Source organism: Varanus komodoensis, unplaced genomic scaffold, assembly GCF_004798865.1.
Source record: "Varanus komodoensis strain SLA01 unplaced genomic scaffold, ASM479886v1 scaffold74, whole genome shotgun sequence".
Taxonomy (NCBI): Eukaryota; Metazoa; Chordata; class Lepidosauria; order Squamata; family Varanidae; genus Varanus; species Varanus komodoensis.
In genome coordinates this window covers 3,088,827-3,113,268 of record NW_025336401.1, presented here as the reverse complement: position 1 = coordinate 3,113,268, position 24,442 = coordinate 3,088,827, and the positions used below count along the sequence as shown (strand labels likewise).

General features: G+C 43.0%; 1 protein-coding gene across 9 annotated transcripts in view; it reads left to right on the top strand.

The window, feature by feature from the left end:
* MAP7D3 (MAP7 domain containing 3) overlaps nucleotides 1–24,442 on the top strand; it is a 43,550-nt gene that overhangs the window by 10,431 nt on the left and 8,677 nt on the right. For 2 of the 9 annotated variants that reach the window (XM_044452641.1, XM_044452644.1), the window contains exons 2-13: nucleotides 2,859–2,960; nucleotides 3,416–3,496; nucleotides 5,292–5,455; nucleotides 6,730–6,841; nucleotides 9,092–9,112; nucleotides 12,307–12,408; nucleotides 13,702–13,800; nucleotides 16,054–16,152; nucleotides 17,272–17,397; nucleotides 18,806–18,951; nucleotides 19,684–19,814; nucleotides 20,533–20,771. In XM_044452641.1, coding sequence (XP_044308576.1) covers nucleotides 2,859–2,960; nucleotides 3,416–3,496; nucleotides 5,292–5,455; nucleotides 6,730–6,841; nucleotides 9,092–9,112; nucleotides 12,307–12,408; nucleotides 13,702–13,800; nucleotides 16,054–16,152; nucleotides 17,272–17,397; nucleotides 18,806–18,951; nucleotides 19,684–19,814; nucleotides 20,533–20,771 — 1,422 coding nt within the window. Of the gene's footprint in view, nucleotides 1–2,858; nucleotides 2,961–3,415; nucleotides 3,497–5,291; nucleotides 5,456–6,729; nucleotides 6,842–9,091; nucleotides 9,113–12,306; nucleotides 12,409–13,701; nucleotides 13,801–16,053; nucleotides 16,153–17,271; nucleotides 17,398–18,805; nucleotides 18,952–19,683; nucleotides 19,815–20,532; nucleotides 20,772–22,627; nucleotides 23,652–24,442 lie in introns of those variants that run through there. The other 7 variants (XM_044452650.1, XM_044452643.1, XM_044452646.1 and 4 more) reach the window with 7 other exon arrangements.

Below are 24,442 nucleotides of genomic sequence, written 5' to 3'. Positions count from 1 at the left end.
TTTGTTAACTTTTTTTATCACTTCCCTCTGACTCCTGCCTTATCGGGGATTTACATATTAGCCCCTAGGAATAGGAGCATATAAAAGAGCCTGTGATCTCAAGGATGTCTCTCCCCTCCCCCCAGCACGCAAACAGATAAAATTTGTGGATTTTTTTCTTTGAGCGCTTCTCCAGCTTCTTGCATCCCTACTTTTAACTGTTTTATCCCCCTCTTAAATCTTGATTTACAAATTATTATTATTATTATTATTATTATTATTAGAACATTTCTATGCCACCCCTTGCCGAAGCCTCGGGGCGGCTTACAACACAATAAAATACAATATAATACAAAAATAACATTATAAAATTAATAATATAAAATAAATAAAAATATAAACGATATAAAAGGAGTTAGAAAAGTTATAAAAGAAAAGAAAAGAAGTCGCCCTGGCCAGATAAATAAGTAAATATTGTTAACAATTAAAATGATGTTTAAATAAAAAGGTCTTCACCTGGCGCCGAAAAACAAATAACGACGGCGCCAGGCGGACCTCTCTGGGGAGCATATTCCATAGATTGGGCGCCACTGCAGAGAAAGCCTTCCTCCGAGTACCTACCCTCCTAATTTCTTTCACGGAGGGTTCCTGGAGAAGGGACTCTCCCGCAGATCTCAAGGGGCGGTCGGGCATATATGGATGTAAGCGCTCCTTCAGGTAACCAGGTCCCAATGGCACTGCCAAGCAAGAATTAAATAAGAAGTACTTTCTAATAGGCTTTCTAGTGCCAGTAACCAAACCTGAGATTAATTTTTAGGATGTGAAACTTGTTTTTGCAATGATTTATGTTGCTCTCTAAGTACATTTCCAGAATGGCATAGATTCTGAATGAAAGGCTTTCAGCCACCAATGTTTGTACCTTTATGAAGGAGGACATGGTCTGTATCCCTTAACATGATAGTTTTGTTTTCAAATAGAGTTTGAATATTCAATCTGATATCTTTTTGAGCAATAACTGTTTTTCATGTGTGCCTTTTTACTGGAAACAAAGGTGAACTTTCCATAGTGAAGATCTGAATAGTTCTTGTGCACAATTAACTGCTTTGTTTGAGAATTGATTTTTTTTTTGGTCCATTCTGCAATGCACAAGAGAAAATCACAGTGTTTAATGCACTGCGTGTCCTAGTAGAACTGAAATAGTTGGTGTTAAGAGTTCAGAAAATAGGGGAGTGATGGCACAGTAGAAATATTTTTCCCCACCTGCTAAAATAATTATATTGAGTCACAGAGAAGCCACAGTGCTGTTTCTAGGTAGGACTGAGGAAAACCTTTGCCCAGAGCTCACCCAGGAATTAATTCAAGGCAAGGTGACAGCTGCAGGTGACCATTTGGAGTACTGAATGACTGTTACAACCAGCATTTATCATTGACTTCAGACGGGATTAAGCACTTTGAGGTGATTGTTATTGGGTACAGCCTTAGGAGGATTATTTCCAGGACAGAGCAAGTTGTCATGGAGAGAAGAAATGTTCCTCCTTCCCCCCTTGCATTCTGTAGTGTTCAATTAGAGGGAAGGCTAAAATCAGCAGCAGGGAAGCTGGCTGCCTTGTCTTCTTTGCAGAGTTTATCCATTGAACGATGAACTATTCTCTTTCGGTCAGCTGGTGAAATGACAACTTTACCTTTGAAATCACTGTTCATCTAAATATGTTTTATTATGCTTTGATGTTTACATCTTGCTTATGTTTTACATTCCTAGGCTTTTGTTTCCTCAAGAGTAATAAGTATAGTTGTTTTGGAAATGTATGTATTAACTAGATTGCCTCACATAATTGGGTTTTACCAGAAAGGGTGGACATGTTAAAATAGTGGAAATCAAAGGTATCTGTTTATTTCAAAAGTCTTATCAGGAACTTTTGAAAACCTAGTGTCTCTGATAAGTCATTAATATGAGGACAAGGAATGAGTTAATGTATCGCACAATGTCAAAGCTGAAATGTCAAGGGAACAGATAGGAAGCTACAACTACTTTCATGAAGCCATATTTGCCTCATTAACAAATTGAGTATCAGCTGCCTGTATACTTCAGAAGGTCATTGCAAGGTTGAATAGGAAGGAAACTACCTTTCTTGAAGTTAGCAGGGATAGAGAAACATTTGTTGATGGAAAATGAGCAAGTGAGAAGTTAGTAAGCCACATGACTTTGAATCTGAACATTGAGGACTGGGAGGATGACAACCAAAGGGTGAAAGCTGAGGAGTGAAGGGGAGGAAAATAGGCTCTGAATTTGCTGTACTATAGCTGTGATTGCCAGGATGTATGGGTCAGTGAAAAGGGAGCAGGTAAAGGTATATGACCAAGTGTTACACTGTAAGATTGCCAATGTTTTTTAAGTGAACCAATTTTGAGGTCCTCAAGCCTTTGCTTAGGCTGCCTTGGCTAAGCTTCTGAGCATTTTGATCTTTTTCAAGTGGAACCAACAGACAAACAATGGCTTCTCTGCCAGCTTTAGCTCATTCCAGCTATGAAAATATCCCAGACGATGGAAACTGGCCTGCATGGAGTCACAATGGCTAGGCATGATTTTCCTTAAAATATAGCAAAATGCAAAAACCATGCTAACTACAGCCTTAATTCTGATGAGCAGGAACTGGTCCAAATAGAAGGACCCACAAGCACCAGGAGGGATAGTTTTCAGGCCCCTGAGAGAAACGTTTGCGCTCTCTGAGCTATTTGTTTTGGGAGGGGTGTCTGTTAAGCACAGGTTTGCATAGTGTGATATTAGCATGCTTTCCATGAAGCATGTAGCTTTAAGTACTGGCACATGACTTGCATTATGGTTTTTAGTTTTCACTGTGTTTGGGGTACTTTTCTTACAGTTGCTGCTGCCCAAGCATTAGCGGAAGAAAGAAGAAACCAAAGTGGTGTTAGTCCTGTTCCAGTCCAATCTCCAATAAGTGTAAAATCCTCAACTAAGCCAGGTAAAATCTTTGATTCTAATATGGAATTTACATTGCTCTCCTCTTTTTGCACTTCTTCAGCTTAGAATCCATCCTATTGCTATTTCTTTCGGGTGAAAATATAGTCAACTTGTTTGGCTAATGAAGTTTAATTGCATATTTTCATTCTCAAGGGGTTTCATTTTGTTCTCTTTCAGAAGTTAAATAAGCTTTAGTCTTCTCAAGCTAGTGAAAGCACACACTTGTGACATGGGAATTGGCCGCGCCAGTGTATGTACTTTTCATACAGATGTAACTACCAACAGAGGAAGTCTTATATAAGGTTGAAAAAGTGCTATTCCCATATTACAAATAAACATCAACCCTTGCACATGAGGGTGGAAATGAAATGTATAAAAATGTAACACAAGTAATGGTTATTTGTTTCTTTGAAAGTCTTCAATTTGTAAATAGTTTGGATGTCCTATTATTTACAGTGATAGATGGCTCTATCATGAAATCAGAAGAGAGGCAAAGACTAGCAAGGGAACGTAGAGAAGAGCGAGAGAAGCAACATGGTATGGTGGAATCTAATTAAGTGCCTATTAAGGTCCTCATTGTGTTTTAATAATGTGTGTGGTTGCAGCTAGGGATAGATGGAGTTATTTTATTTATTAGCTTTGTTTAAAAGCTGCCCATTAGCATCATGCTTATCATGTTTTATGTTCTATGTCACTTTCCCCTGTATGTTTTCATAATCCCCTTCCCTCTTGTTTCTTCATCACTGTGGCAGCAGAAGGCAGACCTGGGTTTGGCAGAGCTTTGAATAATCATGCAGCAGGAACATTGTTCTTTGCACAGCGCTTTTCTAGGGTTGCCACGGTACAGACTCCCACAATTCAGCAACAAAGTTTTGTCAGTATCCAAATGATGCTTTTCTGGTTAAACCCTTCACTGCACTTGCGTGGCAGTCCCTAAAATGCTACAAAGGAAGTTTTAAAAAGCACTTGGTTTCTTGTAAATAGGAACATGTTTTGCACCCTTTGAAATTTTGAATTTGAAATTTGGTTTGTTTTTCATTGATCTTGGGCTTGTTGTGCAGTTGATTCCTCACATGCAGGAACTAAAAGTGAAACCATGACAGTTCCATTACCTCCATATTCAAGAGGCAGATGATAAATAGATGGCAAATCCTGGTGTTTAGAACAGCAGGGTACTGAATGCACTGGCTTCCTCGCAGTCACTGTCACTCAGGGTGCACTTGTTCATGAAAACTCACCATAAAGACTTGAGTCTCCATTCCTCAAAGGAGAGAAGAGTGACTTTGTGAGGCTAGGAGAAAAATCTTCTGGTAACCTCTCAGGCAGTCTTGCCCAACTTGGTGCCTTCTGGATGTTTTGGACGATAGCTCCTAGGATTCCTGACTATTAGCTGTGTTGTCTGGAGCTCATGGGCATTGAAATCCAAAACATCTGGACACACCGTGTTGGGGAAGGCTGCTCTAAGGAATGTCTACTGCAGTTTCTTTGTATTACTTTCTCCCCGGGGCTTGGCTCTCCAGTTAAACTAGAGCACTGACTATGTGGTTTTGATTTGAATTCAGAGGAGGTGTGTATTAGTATAAACCGAGACATTTGATTCTCTTTGCTGCTGCTTTGGGCTTTTCTTTGACCTCTAGCAGTTGCCAGAAATTGGGGAGGACAAATTATAGCTGAGTGAGCAGGTTTAGATCTCTTGTGAACTTGGGTTTTGTGTGTATGTGTGTGCTTTGCTTGCCGTGTCTTGCCTTGCAGAAGCCAGAACAATATACTTTCCGTTTATTTGATGTAAAAGGCAGATTACCATGTCTCTCCAAGCCATGATGAGTTAGTTAATTTGGTGCATGTGCAGGTGGCCTTATTGCATATTCAAGCTGAAAATGTGGCTTGGCATGTCATATGAACCTAGTGAACATGGGTTGTTGGCAAGATTAACAATAACCCACAATCCATAGGCTGTTTTATGGTTGTTGTCATTTGTTAACAATGCCAACAACCCACACTCACTGGGTTCATGTTAAAACCAACGCCTGCCATGACCTGACTATTACTTAGTCATTCATTCATTTACTCATTCGTGTCTATACCACCCAATTGCCAAAAAGCTCTCTGGGGACTATGCAAAAGTCCTCCAGCACTCACCAGAAATAAGCTGCAGTGGACTGTGGTGATTGTGTGAACCAGGACACTTGGTAGAATCCAGTGTTAGTCCTATGTAGAATAACTTAAGCATTTGTTTCAGTGGGTATACTTGAAGTAGCAATTACATTGGATACTAACCTCTGTGAAAGTTGATGATGTCTGTACACTTCTGTAATGTTGTTAAAATACACAGCTGCCAAAGAAACACAAATACTGGAAAAGGAAAAAAAGGCAAAGCTCCAATATGAAAAACAAATGGAAGAGAAGCAGAGGAAGCTGAGGGAACAGAAGCTGAAAGAGCAGCAAAGAAGAGCAGCCGTAGAGGAAAAGAGAAAGCAGAAGATTGAGGAAGAGAAGGTACTTGCATTTAGTGCTGTTGCAAATGAGAGGTGTCACTCAGTGGAGCCAGCTCATTTATTTTTAAAGGTTGCTGTTGAGCTGTAGGGCTGCTTTCGAAGTCCCTCTCCTGAAATCATAGGAGTATCTGCAGTGTAGGGAGGAGGACATTCCAAAAATGCCCGTCTGCCCCTTGAGATCAGCGGGAGAGGCCCTTCTCCGGGAACCCTCCCTGAAGGAAATTAGGAGAGTAAGTTCTCGGAGGAGGGCTTTCTCTGCGGTGGTGCCCAATCCATGGAATGTGCTCCCCAGAGAGGTCCGCCTGGCACCGTCGTTATTTGTTTTTCGGCGCCCAGCAAAGACCTTTTTATTCAAACGTTATTTTAATTGTTAATATTATTTATTTATTTTATTCTTTGGCCAGGGTGACTTAATTTATACTGTTAAATTATATTGCTTTATAGAATGTTATTCATTTATGTTTGTGAGCTGCCCTGAGGCTTCGGCGAATGGGGAGGCATAGAAATTCCCAAAATAAAATAAAATAAAAAAATAATCCTCTATCTCTGGGATGTTTTTCCAGGACCATAGGATTGTGTAGTAAGCTTCCATATTCTGACTGAGATGTGAATCCTGGGTCTTCGGTATGGACAGTATACCAAAGAGAGAATTTGGCAGCTGTTTGAGAGAAAAGTTGTCTCCTGTGGATAATTAGACAGTTTCTTATGGCAGTATCTAAATCTTGTATCTGGTAGTGTCCACTGAAAATCCCTGATTCCACAGAGTGCGATATACCATTGTGTACGGGGACTTGCTTCAAATTCTGTTACCACTTCCAATTTTTCCTATTTTTGCATAGGAGTCTTAGGGTTTGATGCGCTATAGACTCTGTTCAAAATGCTGTTTAGTGGTTCTGAATATTTCTTAACTTGGCATTTTAAATTTTAAAAATCCTAAATGTGTATACGTACAATTCTCATCCTCTCTGTGTTTTAAGAGGAAGAGCACTTGTTGCCAGGACCAGAAGTTACACAAAACCACAGGAATAAATTTGCTAATCCATCAGGCCTCAAGCCACACAATAGCTGAATGAATGCAAATTTGGGCTAATGCTGTTTATTAACAAGATTGTGACCAGTCTTTGCATGTTGTCCCTTGAATTCTGATTAGTTACCTAAAGTAAAAATGGGTCTTTTATTGTTAAGAGTAAACTCCTTATAAAAAGGATTCTGTACTACTTTTATGTTTAGCAGCTATCAGTTACTGCCACCTAATTCTAGAGATTTGTTTAATAGGAGCGTTATGAAGCAGTAGTGCATCGCACCTTGGAGCGGAGCCAGCGGCTGGAAACCAGGCAGAAGAGGTGGTCATGGGGTGGCTCTGTAACGGATTCTGATGGAAAGTCAGGTGGGTGTCTTCTCTGCTTGCCTCGAATGACGACCTGCATGTCAGAGTAGACTGACCTGGCCTGCATGAGACAGTGGGCAGATCCCTTAAAGGCAGCTTCAGATGTTTGGAAAGTGAACCTGTATTTGCAATCTGGCAAACTATTTAAAGATAAATAGTTCGGTTTGATGGCAAAAGAAGAAGGGGACGGCAGAGGATGAGGTGACTGGATGGAGTCACTGAAGCAGTTGGTGTGAGCTTGGGTGGACTCCGGGGGATGGTGGAGGACAGGAGGGCCTGGAAGAATGTTGTCCATGGGGTTGCGATGGGTCGGACACGACTTCGCAGCTAACAACAACAAAAATAGTTCAGTGTCTACAGGCAACCCCCAGGTTACAAATGAGTTGCATTCCTGAGAAAACAGAAATTGGTCTTTAAGTCAAATTTGTAAGTCAGATTCACATTCAACCCTGCAAAAGTGGCAAAACCAATATTTATTTATTTATTTATTTATTTAAAGCATTTCTATGCCGCCCCCATCGCAACAAAGCCTCGGGGCGGCTCACAACATACATAAAATACAATCAATAATTTAAAAACTGGTACCATCTCTGCTATATATTAAAATCTATAAATACAATCATAATAAATTAACAGTTAAAATAACTTTTAAATAAAAAGGTCTTCACCTGGCGCCGAAAAGCAAATAATGACGGCGCCAGGCGGACTTCTCTGGGGAGTGCATTCCATAGGTGGGGCGCCACCGCAGAAAAGGCCCTCCTCCGGGTACTCACCCTCCTAATATCCTTCACAGAGGGTTCCTGGAGAAGGGCATCCGCTGCCGATTGTAGGGGGCGGGCAGGCATATATGGACACAGACGTTCCTTTAGATAACCAGGTCCCAAGCCGTTAAGGGCTTTATAGGTCATAACCAACACCTTGAATTGGGCCCGGACTTCAATAGGGAACCAGTGAAGCTGACAGAGAATTGGGGTTATATGCGAACAATGTCTATTCCCTGTCAGCAACCTGGCAGCTCTGTTTTGCACCATCTGAAGTATCCAGACCGTCTTCAAGGGTAGCCCCACGTAGAGCACGTTACAGAAATCTAGTTGGGAAGTTACCAACGCGTGGGTCACTGTCACCAGGCAGTTCTTCTCCAGATAGGGACGCAGTTGATGGATCAGCCAGAGCTGAAGGAAGGCGCTCCTCGCCACCACCGTCACCTGAGCTTCTAACGACAGCTCAGGGTCAAGGAGCATTCCCAAGCTGTGAACCCTGTCCCTCAGAGGGAGTGCAACCCCATTTAGGACAAGGCCCAAGTCCCCCACCCCGAAGCCCAAACCACCCACCAACAGGACCTCCATCTTGTCTGGATTGAGCTTCAGTTTATTGGCCCTCATCCAGCCCATTACCTCGCCCAGGCACCGGTTCAGTATAGCCACTGCCTCACCTGGATTGGCAAAATATCTTTGCACCCCCCCACCCCAACTCACCAGCAGTTCCTCTTTGCACCAAGGAAATGCCAAGGGATTTATCTCTCCAGGTAGGCAGGGCAAGAAGGCCTGCTCTGGAGGCCTCCTCCTCTCCCCTTTTGCTTCCTCTCTTTCTCTACAGTGGTGAAGATTTTCCACAGTAATTTTCTAAATTAATAGGCTTTATGGCAGTTTGTTCATAAGTATAGGTAGTGTGTAACACAGACGTTCGTAATCCAGGGACTGCCTATATTCATGTTTTTACACAAGGCAGTGTCCAGTGGTGACCATCTGCACCTGGCCCAGTCTGGCCTGCTGATTTTGCAGCACAAACTCCTGTTTCTACCTAGAATCCCTGCAGTGACTCAAAACCAATGGAAATGTTTGTTTCTGGGCAGGGCAGAGCAGTGAAGCTTACATAAGAAATCTCCATTGACCTGCCCCCTTTCTGTTTGTTTTGGGCCTTGCTCACTTGCTGCTATGCAAGGAGCAGAGATGGTTGATTAGCAACCATCCGATTGAGCCCCTTATCTATATCTTGATCAATTTGTGACCGAAAGGTTTGTTTGGATGAATACAGGCTGCAATATTGGTCGGTCATTCTGATGTGAATACATAGCACAGCATGCATGAGAAGCATTTCCTTAAAAACAAGAACAGAACAGTTGACTGACTCCCAGTTGTCAGTGATGTATAAAACTAAGCATTCATTACTCCTTGTTCCTTAATGCATTTCTTCTGAATTCTGTCATATTTTTATCACTGTGATTTTAGTTCCTATACATTCCTTCCACAGAGCCACCAACCACAGCTGAAGGTGGGTCCAGTAGGATTTATCTGCCTGCCTGCTCTTATTTTAACTAACCCACCTGTACTGGCATTTTTGCTAGTTGGATCTAAACAGTGTTGTCCTTGTACGGAACTGCATTGCTTCGATGTCTGTACAAAGCTATGCTCCTTTCAGCTAGCCAATTCTTTGCATGCTATTTTATTCTTAAGGCCTTTCTAAGTCCCCTTATGAGATGAGATGAGATGAGATGAGATGAGATGAGATGAGATGAGATGGAATGGGTGATTATTATAACAGTTGTCAGGACTCCACATTGGCCAAACAAGACTCTGCATTTCAGGTGGGGATAAATGCGTACCTGCAAAGGATCAGAAAAATGCTCTCCATTGTATACCTTTCTTCCACCCCCTGCTCCAGGAAAGAAGAAAGGGTAACAAGCTGGCAGTGGTTGCTCTAGAGAGCTGCATCAGCACTGGTAGAGTGGGTACAGTGGATACCTGAAGCACCAGGGAAAGAACCGGCCATAAATAAAAATTGTTTCACAATCAGAGCAGAGAGCAGGAGACAAGTCTGCCATGCAGGACCAGGGCTACTGACTGGAAGATGGGAGGGAAGGGAAGGGAAAGGGAAAGGAAAGGAAGACTAACCCACGGCAAGCCTGATCTTTTGTCAGGCTAATTGTGGTGGTTCCTCAAGCAGCCCACATTTGCATGGCATATTCCCACAGGGCTTCCATGTCATGTGGAGTTGCCCAGTATGTGTGAACTGTACTACCCAATATGGCTAGAAGTGTGTTTGGGAAAGCTGTATCATATCTTTAAATCATACAACATTTTGTCATTAACTCTCTGTGAGTTCCTTAAACATTGATGTCTTTCAGGCTTGCCTGTATTGTAGACAGTGTCAACAAATATTCTGCAGACACCCAGGGAATGCAGACCACAGAGTTGTGGGTGAACTGGAGTCTATCGCTCAGCATGATCTTAAGAACTGGAATCGGTTGAGCAGTGCTCTTGCTTATTGATAGGTTTCTTGATAACTCCAGTACTTTTGACTGTCAGATTAGCACAGAGTGCTTTGTTTGGTATGTCTACTCTCACACATCACTGGGAGAAGCATTAGTTTTTAGTCATACCCTTTGTTGCATGAATGGAACAAACAGCAGGCAATATAATTTTGCTCTAAAAGAAAAACCAAGGAAAATTTATGGCAGATGCCATAAAAACTTCCTTTTAGATGCAATAGCAGTTCTCCCATTCCTGGCAGTCACGTTGCCAAGAATATTAGCCTTCTCCTTGTACTCCAGTGAGATACTTTTCTTATTTATCTTTCTCATGCCTGAATGATGTGTTTGCCAATAATCTGCATGGCCAATATACTGCAAGGCTACTAATGCTGGCATAGACCTTCCACATGATTCATGCATTATGTACAGTCCCTGGAAAATTACTGTGTTCTGACTCTTCTCTATAACCTTGCTTCATATCAGCTCCAAAGGCTGGCACTCCTGTGAGCTGTTTCCTGCAGTTTTACCAGGGCTGCGGACCAAGGGATGTCAACAGAAGTAACTGGTCCCTTTTAGGACATTTTGCCTTGCCCTGCCTAAAACATGCCAATTCCAGAGGGTACTCCTAGAATGCTTTCTAGTCCAGCATCCTTTTCAGAATGAACTCAAGAGATTTAAAATGAGGTACATGCAGGTTCCTCAGAAGTGGAAGCAGTTCCTTTTTAATATCAAAAAGAATCCACATAATGCTTCCTCAGTTGTGCTGTGGAAGCTCAAAAGCGTTTTTTTAAAGGTGGTGCGGTGCTTGATTTGCTGCTTCTGTCCATCTCCAGTTTGTTCTCCTTTCACTACATGGGTGAACACACTGGTGGGGCGGCCTGCAGCAGTCCTCGTGGCCAGCTTGTCCAGTCTGTCATCTAAACCTGCTGTATGACAAAACTTTGCACTTGCTACCTTTAGAGGACGGTTCTATAGCAAATATGGTCCATTGGGAAGCCCTTTTAGCTGCCTGGTCTGTGTGGCTATCTTTACTGCGTTGACAGCTTTGTTGGCACTTTCACAGTGCCAGTGATGTGCGTTAACAGTCAGATTGTGCAGAATTTCACATTTCTTTTTCATTGCTTTGCGGTGCCTGCAGCACGCCAAGCTATTTTCTTCTGACTAAAAGATGCTTTCATAGATGTAGGTGTTCTGTGCACACCCTCTTGATATTCAGGTGGTATTACATTTGAGACCATGCCAGGGTCAGTATCTTCCAGGACGGGGAAAGAAGCTTTCAAAATCTAAAGCTCCTCTATTCATGTGTCTGAATTTTCACCCAGTGGATGATGGTTTGGAGGGTGACAAGGTAAGGGACAGTCACTTACTCTTCCTTACCATACAGCTGATGGGGAAAATATTTTTTTTGCCTTGAGCTTGTCCAGAACAGGTGTCAACAGAGTATTTAAAACAATTTTAAACATTATAGGAAGAATATTTTGTACCAGGTGTACAAGCTCTTTTCAAGAGCATTCCTACATGAAACACTTTTCAGCAATCTCGGCTGGAAGACCATCAAGATCTGTTCGCACTGCCACTGCATACTTTCCACCCATCACGGCCGTTGCCTAACTGCAACTTCAGATTACCACCCTATAAAAAAGAGAGTACTTGCATCACAGCTGTTTTGTAAACTTCCTTTAGGATATGTATTGAAATCCTTGAGTGGCTGTTTCGATACTTGAACAAAAGAAGATCAGGTTTGATATTGGGCTGCCAGTGCAACATCAGAAAAATATTGTAAGCTGGAAGTAGTGTAGCATTTCAGAGTGCAATCCTAAACCTGTTCAGACAGCAAAAAAAAATCTTATGCTGACTAGAGAGTGCTGAGAGCTGTAGGCCTTTATTCCTTCTAAACCTGCCTTGGATTGCGTCCTTAGATGCTAACTGCAAAGTAATTCATGTTCAGATATTTGTCCGATATTTTCCATATCCCCCACATGTTAAATGTTCAGTCTACAGTGTCAAAGAATAACATTTTGAACATAACACTGAAACTTTCAGGAAGAACTCTAAGGAAGCATTTGTTCATTATTAAGTAAATATACGTGCTCTCCTTCCACTGTAATTACAGCACTCAGGGTGCTGTGGACACGTGTAAACATTGCACAAATACAATAAAAATTAGAGTAGCTGGAAAGAAAGGCAAATGCTAAAATTGAAATTTTGTTTTCAGCTAGCAAGCGTTCTCCATCTGCAGCAAACCTCAAACAAGCTGAAACGGTCATCAGTAAGCGCCTTTCGTCTTCAGCAGCACTTCTTAATTCTCCCAGCAAGGGTAAGCTTGCGTTTGCAAAGAAGTGCGATCCTTCCTTTATAGCTCCTCTGTGATGTCCGGTCTTAAATGTATTTTACCCATTTTGTTAATCCAGTGGACTGTGCTCATCTCCAACTCAGTGGCTGCTGTTAGGACAGAAGAGTCACGGTAAATGTTTCACAGCCCCTCCATCTGGTTCTGAAATTCAGAAAGCAAAATCATTGATTCATGATTTTACTGTATACCCTTTTGTACTAACTCCTCAGGATTTGCATGCCTTCAATCGCACCAGCTTCACTTTAATTCAAAACTAAATAAGGCAGCTTTCTGAAAAGCGGTGGTGATCTTTTCTGAGTTCTTGTTGCTTATTTGGGTTGGGCTGTGCATTTCATCATGCCTTGAACACAAGGTGTGGTTCTTTCCTCCTCCTCCTCCTCCTGCTCCCCAGTTACATTGGAGTGGTATGAATATGTTTATAATTATGTGAATTGTGCCATGATGTATGCATAAAATGTGTTTTCTAAAGAGACAGATTCCATCAACTTTTTACAGCGAAATCACCTTTGGGATTAGAAAGATGGAAAGGCAGCTTCAGACTTGCAATTTTATGAACCTTCTATGTCCTGGCCCTTGTCTAGCTGTCACAAATAGCAGATTTGGTTGCATCTGGGCTTTAGCATATCAGATTACAGCTTGGAACTCATGTGCTTGAAAACTTCTGTGCTCATGCTTGTGTAAGCCCTCGCATGTGGTCTGAAGCGGTCCACCCCAGACATAGGCGTACCACATCATTTGTTGTCTGTGAGAATCAGCCCACTGTCCCCTTAAATAAGATCAAATGCATCCTTTCAGATGCCAAAGCTGTACCTTCGCCTCTCGCTGCAGAACATCAGCAAGCAATCAGATACATTCTGAGCATGTGCACACGTGTGGCCACAGAGCCAAACATCTGTGCACTGCTGCTGTGCACAGAAAGTGTGTGCTGTTTCACGGGGCCATTGCCATGCCATAGGCCTGCCTTTGCAAAAAAGAAAAGATTGCCCGCCTGTAGTGCTGGTGCTCACGCAGAAGTGCACTTTGTGAATGTGCAATTGTGGAAAGTAATTTACACAGCTGTAATTGAAATCTTCTCTCTTGATTAATTGGGAATGTGCCCCCCCCCATTTTCATCCACATGCAATTTCGTATGGACTGTAATTCATATTGAGCACAATGATTATTTTATTTTGGTCAAGTTAAATCTTAAGAACCAGCTTTGACTGATGCACATGTTGCTCTGTGGCAGCTGATCAAGGCATGCATTTTTCCTTTCAGGCTCAGCTAAAAGAAGTGCTTCATTAAACAGACTGAGTAACAAAGTTCCTCTGAATTCTGAGCAGCCGGTGGCCAAAGGTTTACAGGTGGAGCAGAAAGGTGCAGCAAACACAATTTTTCAGAACACCAGAAAATTGGGAATATTGCTAATGAAAACTTTTTTCCCCATAAACTCGGGTTTTCATTACAAGAATTTTAAGCTGTTCAGGGTACCTGCTCATGGCTACATATAGGACACAATCCACCCATGTTTGTCTTCACAGGCTGCATTGAGATGAACAGGAACTCTGCATGAAGATTTCAGTGCGGTGGCTCATGCAGAAGGATTGTGCCCAGAGCCCCAATGTTTGCACATTTGTCAGCTGTGAACCAACTCTATGGGGTGGATTTTAAAATAACTTTTTAAAAAACTGTTTTTATTTCAACTGTATTTTATTGGAAAAAACTCAGGTGCATTGAGCATTCCTTAAAAACAATCTGGTTTAAATGATTCCTGCATGTAATTTAAACATACATATTAAAGTCTACAGTATTTTAAAACTGAATTCATTCCCCCTCCCTAACTTGTTTATTTTTTGATTTTTTTATTTTCTTAACGTATATCAATACATAAAAAGAATATAAAACAGAACAACCTAAAATAAACAGAGCAAAGTAAAATAAAGTAAGCAAAGTTGCTAAGGGAATTTTAAACAAATGCAGCCTATATATTCAATCCCCCAAAACCAACTGTCCATTTTTCAATGCTCTGTGAGAGTTTAACAGAAAAAAAAATAACCTTTGCAACAATAAACCCTCCCAAACTTGTTTAGTTAGTCTGCATTTCTGCATGCAAACCAGAGGGGCAAAAATGTGACAGCTGAGGTCAAGAATATTTATTTAACTCCTATGCTGTCGCATAGCCCAGAGGTTCTCTAGGCAGTTTACAGCCTCCTCCTCCTCCTCCTCTCAGTCTTATCCCCACAACAACAACCCTTTGAGGTAGGTTGGGCTGAGAGTCTGACTGGCCCAAAGTCACCCACTTGGCTCCATGACTGAATGGGGATTAGAACCCAAAGCACCTGAATCCCAGTCCTGCTCACTGAACCGCTATACCACACTGGCGCTCTCTAGGTATAACACAGTAGGACTGCAGTCCTACACTCGTATACCTAGAAGTAGGCCCACTGAAGAAAGTGGGACTGTGGTCCGGGTAGACACATACATGAGGTTGCACTGGAGATCAATAAATGGGGCTGTTCACACACAACCACAACTTTGCAAGCCAATGAGTTGCCAGGGAAGTGAGGCACGCTGCCTGTGGCACACCCAGTGTGATTTGTTGCTGAGTTAGCGGCTAACCTTTTCAGTTCCTGAGCAACCTGGCATGCTGGGTTCACATGTCATACTGAGCAACCTGCAAAAGAGCTGGTCATTGGCTATGCAGCGAAAGCTAAAGAAGGTCTGTTGTAGGCAGCATGGCCATGCTCCTCCAACAACTGATCAGTTTTTTTAATTGATGGGTTGCTATGTGTGAACCAGGTTGTAGAATGCATTATTGTGCAAACTAGGAATATTTATCCCTTATCAAGCAAAGAGCCTATAAACACTGCATTTTCTTGCTTTTTTAACTTTCACACAGCTTAATATCCTGCGACTCTTATGTGGCACACGGTTCATCTAATAGTTTTAAAACAATTCAAACAAATTTTGGAACTCATTTAATTAAAATTATTACAACAGAGATAAAGCAGAGATGTGTCATAGCCTAGTTTAACTCCAGGAAGGCTTGTGTAAAGAAGTACGTTTACAGGAGGTGTTTAAAGCTTTGTAAGTTCTGGAAACATCAGATAAGTGATTTTGCTCAGTGTCTTTAACATGTAGAGATGCCAAGCAAATTAGTTTTATATTTGTTCCCTTAGGCAAGTATGCATTTTCTAGTGTAAGAGGCCTATAGACTGCATGACAAGATGTTTCTGTTTAGCTATTCTTAGATGTTTTGTTTGATATAGCACCCCAAAATTGGTCTTCATATTCAGGAAGTAAAATTTATCAAGTTGGAAACTCTTTAAATTAGTAATTTAAATTGACCTGTTTTCTTCCATCTGGAAAATAAAAGAAATGTATTAAAGCAAGGAATGTTGCCTTGATTAAATATTCCTAATTAAAGATGCTTCTGATAACTCCCTGAAATTGTATGACATATCATACAATATCATACAATTATTGTATGACTTATCATACAATTTCCTTAGCCACCTAGGAAGGCCTCTGCAGTTATAGGTGGTCTATGAATACATGTATAAATAGTAAATAAATAATCTGGGCAAAGTATGCACATTTTGAAAATAAATCATTGTGTTTGATATCTAGGAGAAACAGAAAAGAAGAGGAGCTCATCCTTGAATAGAATGAGCAGTAAACCCCAGTCTTCTCCTGAATTAGAAAGTGTGCACAATGAAGAAAAAACAGGTGGATAATTATTAACTCCCTCCAGTACCCTTTCTAAGTAATATGCAGAGAGAGAAATTTGGGCTAAGGTTCTTTTTCATATTTAGAGAAATTGCAATGATTTGCTTGTTGAAATATCCAATACTGCCCTTGAAATTCAATAACATACTAGTGACAGAATCGTTTGGGTCTAAATCAGTATAAATCTGTTGATTTCTTCTATGCCAGAGTCTTGCTCTATGCATAGAACTTTACAGGTATATCATGCCATGACATGGTAATCCCTCTAATTTAAGCGAATCTAGTCCTTCTGATGGATTAGGTTCTGTTCATCAATGTCATTTTCTCTACTGCTCTGTTAAAGGCAAAGTGGCTTCATTTATCAAACCATGATTTTAGTAGGATGAAACTGGCAGATACACATCTCTCTGTTTCTTACACTTCTACCTTTCTAATAAAATGGCACCCTTCTTAGCAGTTTGTAGCATGTCAGAATATTCATCATTATGTTTTTACATGAATCTGGTGTAAAATTTATTTGATCACTTCCGTGTTGTCAAGAAAGACTTGACTTTTGACTAACCACTTAAAATTGCAAGGTCTGTGTTGATGTACATGACTTACTGCTCTTAAATGACATGCATTTCTAGGAGAGAACTGCCACTAAGCTATCGTGGAATCTCTATTCCAGCTGCCATCTCAGCATTTTTCATGTTTTCTATCTGCATGTTGCTTGCTAAAGCCAAACAATGCAAATTGGTGGGATTGCATTGTTTTTGCCTTGCACTAATAATGTGGTCTTCTCTTTATAACCAGACTTATTGGTGCAAGTACAGAATTGCTTTAGGTGATGTGCACAGTGGCCAGAACATTGCAGTCATGCAGAGCAGTGGGAGCTTTCAAATGGAGCTTTCTCTGCTATAAGCAGGTGGTCATTCTGTGAACTTGTGCAGCGCAAGCTGTGTGGCTTGTACCATGCTCTCTCTCCATGCCAGTGCCCTTCCTTATGAATCTGGTATTGCTTGTTACGGCCCAGCTCTCCTTTCGTCCATCCGTCCGTCCTTCCTTCCTTCTGCTAAGCTGCTTGTTTCATTCTTGGTCTTTATTTTGTATCCTTTTTGGTTTGTTCTCATCATTCAGCTCGTCGCTCCCAGTTCAACCCGTTGGACAGTAACGTGATCAGTCGCCTGCTGGCCCCCACCCAGGCCTCCCTAGCTAGGAGTAAAAGTGCTGCCACACTGTCGGCTGATGGCAAAGATCCCTCAGGTAACAGGCCTGCAGTAGAAGCGCAAGCACGACAGGCAGGGGTTCCCTCTTCGGGACAGCACTACCGGGTGGGCCACTTCACTAAGTGCACAACGGTACTGGTAATACTAACCAAGGTAAACAGAGTGCGTCCATACCTTTCAGGTCCTGCCCTCATTGACCCCAGGGCACCTGTTAGAATGTGTTGTAGAAACAGTCCAGCTCTTCTTTCCACAGCTTGGTTCTAAGATTTCTTATGTCACCAGATGCTTGGACTTGATCATATTATTGCACTGCATGTGTGTACCGCCTCCTTCCTCTTGCAAGGAACCCAAGGTGACTCACAAGGTTCTCCTCCCATCTGTCAGCACAAGGACCATCCTGTGTGGCGGTTGGGCTGAGGGCCAGTGCCTGGCCTGAGGTCACCCAGGGAGCTTTGGGGCTGAGTGGGGAGTAGAGCCCAGATCTCCTGAGTCCCAGCCCAGCATTCTTAACCCCTGCTCTGTTGCCTTCACACTGCAGGAGGCTGCAGGCAAGACACATTAGTGCCAATCAAAGATGAGAGTACTATGCTTTTTCCATAACCTGTGCCTGGATTTAACCCTTGTTAAATCACCCAGGAATGGAATTTTTGATACGTGCTAGTAAGACCCATGTAGCTTGCCATGCCTACATGGTGGTAGATAGCTTTGGTGCCATAGGAAACTCTTAGCTGGAGCCCCCTTCCTGTCATGTTTTTTGCTTGTTGTATTGCATCCCAACTTCGGTTACTGTGCCATTTTTTTAAACAAAACCCCACCGGCAATTGGTCCATCAGTTCTTTTGACAGAATTTCCTCACTGTTGTTTTTGCTTTGTTCAATTATGACACATGTTTGCATTTGCACACAGTGGTTTCTTAGTCACCTGAACCATGCACAACAGAGATATTTAAAGCAGCCCTAATAAAATGTTCAAAATATTTTTCTTCTCAAGAGCTTTCAGAACAAAAGCCCAGTTCAGTAAATTAAGGAGAGCCCCTGCCTCCTGGCTTACAATACTTGGACATCATCATGCAGTGCATCTTTTTCATAAAAGATATGAAGAAAAGCTATATTACCCAAAGTGTACATTCATTATGCCTGTAGAATTTGCCATAAATGTTGCCTTTTTTTGTTTATGTTTATCCTAGGATGAAAAGGGTTTGCAGGGGAAATAGTTCATTTTTAGCTTTAGCAGCCTGCTTCTTTCACGGTCTTATTATTCTTGTGGTGGCCATCTCCATGATCCCTTGCAGTGTAAACCTCCCAGGTTGCTCTTTGGTTTGATTCCTAACAAATGCTGTCTCTTCTTTCCTTCTTTTCTTTGTCTTTTCTCCCCACCCATTTTCCCCTTTTTCCACACCACGCCCTTGGTGATCGGTTTGTCTTGTCAAATTCCTAACTTTATAGAATCTCCCCTCTGTCCTCGTTCAGCTTCCAGCAGTTCCATCAGTTCCCCAGTCCATGCTCCCAAAGTGCCCATGCGCAGTCGCAGCATCGACAGATTGAAGCCGGCTACCTCTTCATCAGAAAATGTTTCTCTGGAATCTGCACAGGTTGGTTGACTCAGCTGTGATCCAGACAGATGAGTCCTGTTAAAAAATAATAGGGTGAATTAGCATGACAGGGCAGCCCAGCCTGTGAATAAGCCAAAGTCCTTTGTGAAGCAGCTTGAGGGTCAAACTGAGGACTGCGTTGGACAACCTTTCCCACTGCTACTGTGATCATGACCACTTGCTCAGTCACTGTAGCTTTTCTTACCCTTTTCCCTGCTGGAGGCCACTTTTTGCTGTTTCCAGTGACAGCCCTTTCAAAGTGCCCAAGTGGCACTTTGGAGACGCTATCACTGGCTCACCTGTATGTGTTCCAATGTTCTTTGTGGTGCACAGGTCCACCACTCCAACCATCCCCAGTGTGCAGCCTTCCTTCATCGGTGCCTTAGATCAAGTCTCCCATGAGGTACAGGAAGCCCCCTCCATGGCCAGATTGCTTTTTTGCTTCTAATTCCCCAGGTGTCAGATGGGGATCTGCAAGGGAAAGCTGTGAGGATCTTTGTTCGTGAAAGGGACGGCTTGTGTATCACCACCTCTCCTCAGCTGCCACAGCTCAGGCTTCCTTTTTAAACAGAGATTTTGACAAAGCTAATCCAGTTGCTTTTGTCAGGAATGTATGCATTTTTCATAGCCACGATTGCAGTGCAACTGTACGTTCTGACCACCTGCCTTCTATTGCTGGGGTCTTGTATACCTTAATTGTGACCTAATGAGCATGTGTGTGTTCTTTCCCAGAAATCCGAGAACGCAAAGCAGTCCCCTTCTTGTGCAGGGCGACGTGCTCCTTCCCCATCATTGTCGGCTCCCAGGCGCTCACCCTCTCCCGCCCACGTGGGAAAACGCCCTCCATCTCCAGCAGCAATAAGGTTTTTATCCAGCCCAAATCTTTGCTGTTTCTTAATTGTACTCAAAATAGGTTTTCTCTGTTGCTAGCCTTGAACCCAGACAGAGGAATGATTTCTGTCACTTCTCTTCCCCTTTCTCCCTCTTACAAAGGAGAAAAAAAAAACTTGGCCAGGGAACTGAATGAGAGGTAGTTCCCACTTCCTTCGTACAGCCAGTCTATTGTGTGCATGGGTTTACCTCCTGGGCTCCTATTGTTGAATGGCGCTTAAGGTTATTAGAGAACATTTGGGTACCTTAAGGAAAGAATTAGGAGCAGGGAGGAAAGAGGAAGCATATTTAGGAGAGGTTGAGGCTGTTGAGAGGCAATAGGACAGACTTTAAATTGGGAACAGTGAGTATGTGATAGTGGAGGGGCTAACATGGAAATTTTGGCTGGATTGCAATGGGTGGGGTCTGGTAGAACAAAAAGAGAGGGTATGCATTGGAATATTGGAATGTGAGCCTTTCTGTCTGGAAAATCCACTCAGTGCTGCCATACCGTAATTTGATGAAACCTAAAGCGCAGCTAGTTCTGAGCAAAGATAATTCTGGTAAGTGAGCTCTGCCATTCACCTGAATATAGTCACACTTGCAATCTCTTTGTTGTGGGGAACTTAAAAAGATGGGTATAGCCAGAAATAGTCCATTGCATGCTTCGGTCTTGCAGCACAGACCTAATAGACACCCCTTTTTCGACAGACAAAAGCCTCGCCAAACTTCACCAAATGTCTTAAGGCAACGGCCACCATCTCCTATTACAGTTTCTAAACCAGCACCAATACAGCGCCCATCGCTCACCCCGAATGTCCTTAACGTTACCAAAAAGAAAACAGAGATGGAGTGCCGACCAAAGGAGAAGGCTGGTGACCCAGCAAGGCCGGAGCCTGGGGCTGCATCGGAGAGAGAAACTGCAGCAGCCTCTGCAAAGACCAAAGAAGGTAAGAGAGCTTGCTTGACAGGAGATCTGCGTGAGTGTCACCCTCCCTCCCTCCCCATTTCTGTCATAATGAACTCAAAGCTTTACCTAATTGGGGTGGGTGCAACTGGAGTATTACAGGCAGCCCACAGGGTGTCTCTGCAAACCAGGGTGGCTTGGCTGATGTGTGAGCAGCACCTGTACTCAAGGCACTTTTGAGATGATTTCTGTTGTGATGGTTGAACTTCTGGGAATTCTCCTGGATAAGCCATTAAATATGTATTATGCTATTACGGTTTCATTTATTTTATCAGCAAATGTCAGTTTCAGTCTATAAACAAAAATGAATACAGATACTTAATAACTTTCACATTAAGCATAATGGCTGATGCATAAAATGGTTGATGCATCATCAGAGTGACTGATTAAACATAAATATACTTTGACTTCATATGACTTGCCTGTTCAGGTATTTGTGTGAGCAGTGGACAAAATTATGGCTTTTGATATTTATTTTCAGCCTTGATTGTCATTAAATTAGTTTTGAACTCTAAATTCCATTGGTGGTTAAAATATGTATTAGAAAAAACTTTTCCAGCGACTCTTCAAGCACTAAACTTGGTAGCTCAGAAATAGTTGGTTCCAGATAGCTGCATTACAAGACATGTATTACATTGTGTAGTGACAAAGAGACCTATCAAACCTCTGGCAATAAAAACACTGGTATACAAAAAATATAGTTCATCCAGAAAGAAAGAGTTTATTGTGTTGAAAAGATAGAAGAACTGACAGGTTTGCATTTGTTAGATTTTGTTGGAATTTTGGTTTCCCATGTCAGGTACCTGTAGAAGTGTGCCGATAGATGCTTCTGTAAAAATAAATGCATGGTTTCATTAATACTGGAGATAAGGAGGAGACTGTTTCAGAGGCATGCTAGTTTTGCTGTGTGTGTAGTTGCACAGGGAGTGAATAGTAACCTTTCAGTTACCACGGAAAAAACTAAGGTGTCGCAGGTTGAATGCATCCATCATCTCCCCTCCTTGCCCCTGCACACAATGAGCACACCCTCTATCGCTCTGAGCAGGATGGACACCCTCTTGTCATCTCCGGAAAAGAGACATTTCAGAGGAAGTGCCCTGCGCACTTCTCTCTCTGGAGAAGGACATAGGGGAAACCTTAGCAGAAAAAGAGCTTTGACCCAGGCACCTGGTGGAGGAATCTTTCAGCACGCAGCCACAGGTAAGTGGGTTGCTTGGTTAGTACATTAGATGTAAAGTGCATGTGAGGAAGCCTGGCAAAGCAAGTCGCTTCCCTGTTAATACTTTCAACTGGTTGGCATGTGACTAGTCCCTCTAAGGCACAACAGATGTTCCTGTTACTCACCTGTTAGTGCATCTTAGATCTTGAGTAGAACGGGGGTGGGCAGAAGGTAGACAGACCTACTGCTAGATCTCAAGACAAGTTCAAGTAGATAAGCAAGGATTTTTGACTCCCGAATAAAAAGTCTCCCCACCCTAGCATCCCACACGTACCTGCCCCAAAATCAGGTCACTGAAAAAGAACACTGGGGGAAAATCAAGTCTGGATTTGTGTGCAAAAGGATTAGTGAACTTGGTTCTGATACTGATCGCAGATTTCTTGGCTGCACATCCACTTGTAAATCCATAGCATATGTCTGCTCACTCAGCCCATTGTTTTGCATTTGGCTCTACGCAGTGCTCAAGTAAAGAAGCAGATTGGATGTGGCGAACCTGAAGTCTGCCCACCCCTAGTGTAGAGCATGCTCAGTGTTAAAATGGCGGCTAGCTGAATTTGACAGCATGTTGCATTCTGCACATACGTGCCTGTGGCTTCAGTCCCGCATGTTTTCCTTTACAGAGTCACCGGTATCCTCCACATTTCTACCTGAGCTGCCATCCTCCATCTTGAACCCCTCGCCTTGTGCTGCCTCACCTTTCTGCTCTCAGGATTTTCAGCCAGCCTCCTCTGTTGCAAGAAAGATACTTTTCGGATATGATCCGATGTCTCGTCTGGGTGCTTCCTCTCCCTCTGGCTCTCCTATCCCTTTCCACACTGACCTCCTGGGCCGGGCTTCCTCCCCAAGCATGCCTCCATCTCGCCCTAGTCTGCAGAATGCTGGGAGGGGAACCAGGAGCAGCTTTCCACCTAACTTTCCTGTGGAGGCTGCCAGGCAGGGTGACGGACAAGGCGCCATCCCGCTCCGGTGCTTTAGCTTTCCATCACCTCAGAGGACTGGCCCAGGCTCTGTGCATGCGTCTCATTTCTCTTACAGTGGACGGCTGTCAAATAATCAGCCCATGGCGATGATGGCAGATCCCTTTGTCCTGGATAAGTTGCTTCACACCTTCCAAGCCATGAGGTGCAGTGTTGACAACATAAGCCAGGAGCTGAGAGTGCTGAACACCCACCTAGCCGATCTCTCGCGCCACTTTAGCACTCTGTCCCCTCTTGGCTATCTCTCTCGCCTGCAGCAAGATGGCCCATGGTATTCCTACTGAGGAGGCAGGCAGAACTGCAGTAGTTCAGGTGCACAGCCTCCTCCTTTCCAGGTTAGAGTAAATGCGTGGACCTGTCTACACCTGGCATCTCTTTGGAGAGCAAGCTGCCTGGTTTATTGATGAGGTACTCCACTTGCCAGGCTGCTTCACACCAGGCGAGCAGAAGGGAGATGATAATAGAGGCCGCAGCAGCTCCCTCATACAGGGGAATGCTTGGTTTCTCGTATTAATAGGAGGGCTGGTCTTAATAGACCTGAATCTCTGCATTGCTGGAGCATTTTAAGAAAAGCATAAATTATCTTTTTTTTTTTCAAAGTGTGTGACTCACTTTTTTCATTTAAATAAAAGTCTCAAGCCTTTGGCAATAAATACATCTTTTCAAATATAGCGAACTGTCATTATTTAGTAGGGGCAGCCATGCATCAGTGCAGGGTATCTGGGGGCCATAGGCTTTTCTGGAGAATCAGCGGCGGGCAGCTGGGTCTCCATGCTCAGCACACCCTCTCATGCCTTGCAGCCAGCGCAGAAAGAACCGCACTGGCTGTATCTCCAAACAGCCTCGGAGCAGGTGTTTCAGAGATGCTTCAGGGGCGAGGAAAGGAGGAGGCGCATGTGGCCAAGATGTACAGTCCTGGTGGCACCTCAGCCGCCTCCCTTCCTGCACCTGCATGTCAGAGAAGACTGCCAGTATCAGCTGGTTTGCAGCATAGGAGATGCCCAGAGGCAACCTCACCCATGTGCTCCTCCTGCCCTGCATAGGATGCCTGCAGCTCTTTGAATTTGGAGGGTGCGGGTGTTCCATTGGATTGCATCCAAGTGTCTTAAATAGTAAGATAATTGCAGTAGTGTTCCTTTGTTTCAGGCAAAATCCTGAATGTTATCTGAATGTTAGCCCTGCATGAGTGGAATTCAGCTTGCATATTGTTTAATGCCTTGTATAGGATCATTATTTGTGCCTTTTTAATTATCTGTATAGGCCATCAGTCCAAGAAGGACAAGAAGCCCCAGGCTTCCATAGTAATGCAACAAGTTACTTCACTGCCTCAAATACCCGAAGAATGGGAAGGGCAGTTTAATGAAGAGCAATGCATGTATTCTTGGGTATCAGAGACAACTGTAGTGTGCAAGGAACTGAAGTAGTGAAAAAGAGAAGTGATGCAAAGTCAAGGAGTAT